General features: G+C 51.6%; 1 protein-coding gene across 1 annotated transcript; it reads left to right on the top strand.

The window, feature by feature from the left end:
• The first annotated feature begins 270 nt into the window (after positions 1–270).
• On the top strand, positions 271–1,402 carry LOC139354334 (lethal(3)malignant brain tumor-like protein 3). Its single transcript, XM_070998558.1, has 2 exons — positions 271–771; positions 911–1,402. Exons 1-2 carry the CDS (start codon positions 271–273, stop codon positions 1,400–1,402), a joined length of 993 nt encoding a protein of 330 aa, XP_070854659.1.
• The last annotated feature ends 5,209 nt before the right edge of the window (positions 1,403–6,611 follow it).

Below are 6,611 nucleotides of genomic sequence, written 5' to 3'. Positions count from 1 at the left end.
AAACCGACTCCAAGGATACTACTGGGCAACTACAAAGGTGCAATGAAATACATAAAGGACATCAGGAGAACGTTAAGAACACAAAGGGAGCAAACCAGAGCGTCTAAAGACTCGATTGGGACTGGTTGGAGGAAAGAAAAAAACACGCATCAACAGTCTGACGAAGGAAGGGGGAAGACAGCACAGATTAAGCAAAGAGGAAGGCTCGGAACCGAGTTGTCGTTGAAGGGAGCCCAGGCTTCAAATTAACAATCAAAATCGACAAGCATCATGAGCACACGTGTGAAGAGGAGCGAAGCGCGCAGTATGATGGCTGCCCACCAGCCGTCCGGAGGATCCAGCCCGGGGAAAGGATGGTCGACAACCCGGCCTACCCGAACCTCGCGGCGGATCTCCGGGCGGGGCATTCCCGAGCCGGTCATCAGGTCCGACAACGACGGCGAGTTGGTGGAAGACCCGCGGGTGGAGCAGCAGCGATGGCGGCTTCGCAGAGCTGTCAACCGGGCCTACGGCCGCATTCCGACTGGCGCGGCGGAGGTCGAATGGACCAGCGAGGAGCCGCCCCAGGACCAGCAGGCTCCCGGTAGCCACGCCGAGTCTCTGGCAGCGGCTACGTGGGAATATCGCCGGAAGTGCGTGGAGCGACAGCGGAGCGAGAAGCGGCGGTTGAAGGAGATGGAGGAATCACCGGAGAGGCAGCCCCAACTGCGGACGGCCGAGGAGGAGGAGCAGCAGCTGTGGGGAAAACCCGGGGTACCCACCCACACCGAGGTATGAGCCCGAACCCTGCATCCCGCCACCAGAAGTGGCGCAGGTGTGGGGGGCAGGTGGCTGCCCGAAGTCCCACCCACACCGCGGTACGAGGAATCACCGCAGTGAACGCCAGCAAGAGCAGTCACCCCCGTTGCAGCACACCGAACAACGACAGCAGCCACAACGCGAGCAGCCACCACCGCAGCAGCAACCGGAACAACTCGAGCAGCCACCACCGCAGCAGCAGCCCGTACGACAACAGCAGCCACAACGCGAGCGACGCCAGCAGCAACAACCCGATCCGTCGCAGCAACAGCCAGGGAATTCGATGGGACAACACATCCGAACGAGCATACCGGCGGCGCACGTGATCCACAGTACCCGGACGTTCGTGGCCGAAGGGGTAAGGTGGCGGCAGCAGACGGTCGTCTGGACCTGGCCGGAGGAACCCGCGGAGGAGACGGCGGCGACGGAGGAGCCCCGAATCTGGGAGGAGTGGTCCCCGGGTGAGCCCGCTGAACCCCAGGACCCGCGGCAGACCGGAGCATTGGGCCCCACCGACACCGAGCACCGGACCGACGACGGCAAGGACAGGGCCATCGACGCCAGCGCCAACAGGGAGCGCGACGGTAACCGCAGAGCCAAATGAGCCGCTGGAGCGAGGACCCTGGGTGTGGCCCGAACCCGTGGAAGGTGGCCGACCTCCGCTCAAGCGGCAGCACTCGGCGCCCGAAGTGTCCGAGGTGGTGGCTCGACCGAAATTGTCGCGAACGGTGTCGGCGCCGGAGGCCCACCGATGGCGAGAGATCGCGGAGAACGAATGGCCCGAAGGGATCGCGGAGGCACCGGCAGTGAAGGAGGCTCGCAACCTGGGCGGCAGGCGCAGCGTGCGCGTATGGAGGGAGGGGCGCGTGTTCCGAGTCCGGTTGGGGCTTGCGGGCACGAGAGTGTTCAGCAGCCGAATAAAGTTTAAATAAATGAAACGAAACAGAGTTTGAAACCGGCATAGGACGGGAAACGCGGCTGAAACATGGGCCAGAAGAAAGGGGTGGGATGCCAGCTCTGGCATCCTGAAATTCACATTGGGTTAATACAGGAAGCAGCCAAACGATACCAAAATACTCACAAGCAGCGAAGCAAATGCAAAAGTCCTCTCCGCACTTGCTCTCGAGTGTTGCCAGCATGGAGCCAGGCTCAGCCGGCTGAGGACGATTGAAGGGCGAAAGAGAGAGCCGAGAGGCGAGAGCGGTCGTATGGAGAGAGAAAGGATGAAATCGAAAGAAGTGAAGAAATGCGAAAACTTACCTAGAAAGTTGCAAAAATCACCATGAGCCAGGGAAGGGGGCGCCTCGACAGGCGATCGATTGGCACTGGACGATAGTGCGATCGATGGGCACACAAAAATGGAAATATCGGCTAAGGTGGAAATATCGCAACGAGCAAGTGGCAACGCCTCACCGTCAGTATCGATAGTCGCAGAAACATCGAAACACGGGAGATAATGACGCGGGAGATTTAAAGTTGCTACGAGGAGGATGACCAGCGCTGTAGGAACTCAGTAGAGTTAAGAGCGTCGAGGGATCATCGGGGGGGCAACGAGGGAGCGCCGCGGAAATCACAAGGACTCGAAGGCTAGGATATGCAAGGAAACGCCGGAGAGTAGGAACCAGTTTTAAATGTTTCGCGAAGTAAGGGGGGAATGTGAGGAGTTGAATAACTCCCCACAGGAGTTATTCAACTCCTCACAAATAGAAGCAGCAGCAGGTGGCCGGCCGCTTACCAGGTACGCGGCGAATTCTCGTAGTAACGGCGCGGCGAGGAGCGTTTGGAGACTTGGATGTAGAACGTGAGAGTTTGGAGACTTGGATGGAGAACCAGAGGGATTGGAGACCAAGGAAAGAGAGCGAGAGAGTTTGGAGACCAAAGATGTAGAACGAGAGAGTTTGGAGTCCAAGGATGGAGGTCGAGAGAGAATGGAGCCCAAGGAGCGGATAATGAGAGAATGGAGTCTTGGCGGGCAAGGCAAGAGTGCCGTGTGCAAAGCCAGATAACTCCTCCGGACTTTGGACTATCCCGTGAACTTTGGACCGGGAGAAGAAGTGCCACATCTCGGCAGTGGAGCGGCACACAGGCGTGCCACAAGCATCACGGGAATCAGCGGGACTGCAGTGGTGGGCGGAGCATCGATTGGAAGCGGTACGTTAAGGACAAGTGGGCTAACCAGGAGGCACGGACTTTGGACCCGGAGTTGAGAGATCCAACGGTCCATGCCCAAAAGGGAAATGACGGTTCCCGGAGGCCCTATATAAGGCCGCAGAGCGCTGGCAGCTGGATCAGTCGATCACAAGGAGTCAACCGTCAAAATGAATCAATCAAAGTGAACAATCAAAACAGCCAGATAATATACAAGGGAGCAACAGCAAGTCGAGTCGTCGGAGAAGCAGCGCCGTGGGAGCCTACGAGGAGCAAGATTGCTACGTCGAGACGTTCGGGATTGAGGTACCAGGAATCTCCGAATTGAGACGCAGGTAGCTAAGGTCCAGAGGGCATCACACGGCTAGGTCAAGGCGGTCGGCTTAACCCTATCAACAAAGTCTTGGCGTTACGCCTGGAGGATAACGAGTATAACAAGCCAGAAGGGAGAGCGGTCGATCGGTACGGTCTCAAGTGGAGTTCTCCAGGAGAGCCATACGGTTTCGACTTGCGAGGTCCAGGAGCGGCGTGCTCGAACCCCGAGTACCAAAAGCCACGCTACGTCCAGTCGCGCAGCCAGCACCGCCAGGAGCAGTGCGCGAGATAGCGTCAGCCGCAAGCCAGCCACCACATCACGACAGCCACACAACACAGAGCGAGCCACGCGGAAACGTCCCGGACCACACGCAGAAGGGTGAGGCTAGGGCGGAACGTTCGTTTACACTAGGCGTAGAAGCAAAGTAAAGCGCGAGGCAGCTTCCTGGCGTTCCGCCTTGACTGTCCGCGCGGACTGAGCAGAAACCCCAGTGGGACCATCCGGGACAGAGCAAGGGACAGGCGGCGGTGTGTCGAAAGGAGTGATACTGGAGAGCGCAGCTTTTGTTACCCCTAGTCTGAGAACGGTGACGCTTCCCTAAGCCAGTACGGCTGATCCCCCTCGCGAGTCCGAGTCGTTACCAGCAGTCACCAAGTCAACGCGTCAGCAGCGAGCAGCGAGCGAGCATCTTCAGGGAGCTGGAAGGATCTTCAGGGAGCTGTGAGGATCTTCAGGGAGCTACAGGACTGGAGCACTGAATCATCAAGGCGAGAGGTCGTCGAGTCAATCAGGACCGTCGTAAGTACCGAAGGTCACAGGCGACGAGTCAAGGCCAACCAAGCTACCAAGACATTTGTAATAATATACCCGCAATAAACCCACTACGAACCCGTGAATTCTGTTCTTTCTCACTGAGCTACTGGGCGGTCACGTTTATATAAATTTGGTGGGACGAACACACAATCTACTGAGCTAGCCGCACGAATCTCGTAGCGAGCAGACCTCAAAAATAAGGTCGTTACAAAATATCCCTAACTAGGGGTGTTAGCCGCTTCTACACAACGGGGTTCCGCTAAACTAACATGCCCTTATTTTCCCTTTTTCTAGTCAGCTCAAATGTTCCAAACGGAACGGCCGTGTTTAGATAAGGAATCTTTCCAAAAACCCCCTCCCGCCAGTCGTCGGAAATCAGGTTGTTTGACCGATCATTCTCTCATATCCACAACCGTCTCCTATTTCTCTGGACTCGAACCAAGCAGGTCGTTTGCTTACCAGCCTAATACGTTGTGGGGCGTCGGCCAGAGAAACTAAAAATCGTCCACCGCCAAAATATGTCAAGGGAAACCGCAAAGACTCGAACCAAGCAAACGACCGGACAAATGCCTTGTACGTTGTGGGGCGTCGGCTTTGCGTTTCCTGTCAGTTCCCCCACCCCCATTCTGTCCTGGATCAACAAACAAACAGTAGAGCCGCACCGCAACTGCATAATGCGTTACCGTAATGCTTGCCCTCTTGCTCTTTCTGGACTCGAACCTATCAAACGAGCTGACAAATGCCTAGTACGTCGTGGGGCGTCGGCCAGAAAGCACCTAAAATTGTATTTACTTTAATTTCAACAAATAGTCGGTCGGCACTTAGATGTAGGTATAGTATTATAAAAGGGATAACTCATAGTTCTTGATTTAAGGAAATTCTGGTAAATTGACCCATGAACAAAACAGGGAATTTCAACAGTTAAAAACGATTTAAAGTCAGATCTCTATTCTGCGACAAAGTTCTGATTGAGTGGTCACTCAACACTGACAGTCACAGAAATTGGGGACTTTACAGTAACCAGTTGAAAGACAAAATAAATAAGTATGCGCATATTTAAAATTATTTAAGCTCCCTGCTCTATCAAACAGTCAAACTACTCATGGCAAATAAAGATGAAAGTTATGCCATCCCTAGGTATACCCGCTTCGATACCGAAGGTACCGAGATTGTGGACCCTGGTAAAATTCCTTAAGGATTATGAAATATCTTATCGTTGCGTGCCAATTCTGTTACGTGGGCATATTAGTGCCCGGTCCTGACAAGGTCTTGGGCCGAGGGAGAGGCGTCCGATACTCAGCCACCGTTTGCCGGCATAAGCTACGTCGTATTAAATGTGCCTGGAAAATAATATTAGTCATAAAGTTCGTCAGTCATCAGTCCACACTGCCCAACAAGCTTAACTGTCGCTTGATCGCAATACGATCGGGCTGTTTTTTTTGCCATATTCCCTCCCCTTCACACATTTGTGTGCCTATTGTCAAGGTTGTCCGTCAAAAGTTATGTCATTGTTCTTGACCTACTCCACTTCTCGCGTCACCACTCCCCCTTAATAAAGCTTTAGCACTTTATGTTTTGATATTCTTTTACAATACCAATTTATTGGGTAATATTTATATCGGCGTAGATGAGTAACATAATGTTGGCTAATTTATATGGAAATTAAATTAATTGACAATTACTTTTGTTAGCGGAGAGTATCGAATTTACCACCTGCGAAGGTGCACACATCAGCAAAATGCTGACTATTCACGACTACATACGTCGCTCAGAGGGCTCTTGCAATTGTCATACAATTACAAGGCTGATACTCGCCGCTGAAAAATTAACATTTAATTATTATATATAAAAATGTATAATGCATAAAAAGAGGAAAGTAATAATAATTGTTTATGGATATTATTGTATGAATTCCTAACCAATTAATTCTTGGTCTTAACTAGGAAGGTATTAACATTGCCCAAAAATAAATTCTTATCTAAACGGGAAAGGACAATGACCGTTGGAACGGTAGAGATAATGATTGCCTTTTCGGTCTTGTTACAGTGGGCAAGTTGTGAAAAATCTAGACGGAAGGTCTCAATATATAAGTACACTAATTGATGCACAGTTATTGGTAGGGGTGCTTTTGATAATAAGTATAGAATTCTTACGTTCAATTGTGGATCACTGTCTATAGTCTTTGCTAAAGCTTCCGAAGTGATCATGGTGCACGGATATATATATATATATGTATTTATAAGAAAGGAACCGTGTTCCGACAAACTTACCCTCCTTTTAATCCTGGGCGATGAGATCTTTGGGAGATGTTTTAATTGGTTTATATTATATATATATATTATATATATATATTGTATATATTTGTACGTGCAAGATTTGATATAGGTTCACAAAAACTTAACACAAAAATTACGTTACACAAAAAAAAATAACACTATCGCTGTATAGATATGTGTGTATGTATGCATCGTCTGAGAGTTCCACTGCGGCACCGGACTAGAGCTTTCGCTAGTGTTTTTGTTCCCAGGTCACAGTG

This window comes from Drosophila suzukii (assembly GCF_043229965.1).
Source record: "Drosophila suzukii chromosome 2 unlocalized genomic scaffold, CBGP_Dsuzu_IsoJpt1.0 scf_2c, whole genome shotgun sequence".
NCBI classification, from domain to species: Eukaryota; Metazoa; Arthropoda; class Insecta; order Diptera; family Drosophilidae; genus Drosophila; species Drosophila suzukii.
This window is presented reverse-complemented; position numbering and strand designations above follow the sequence as displayed.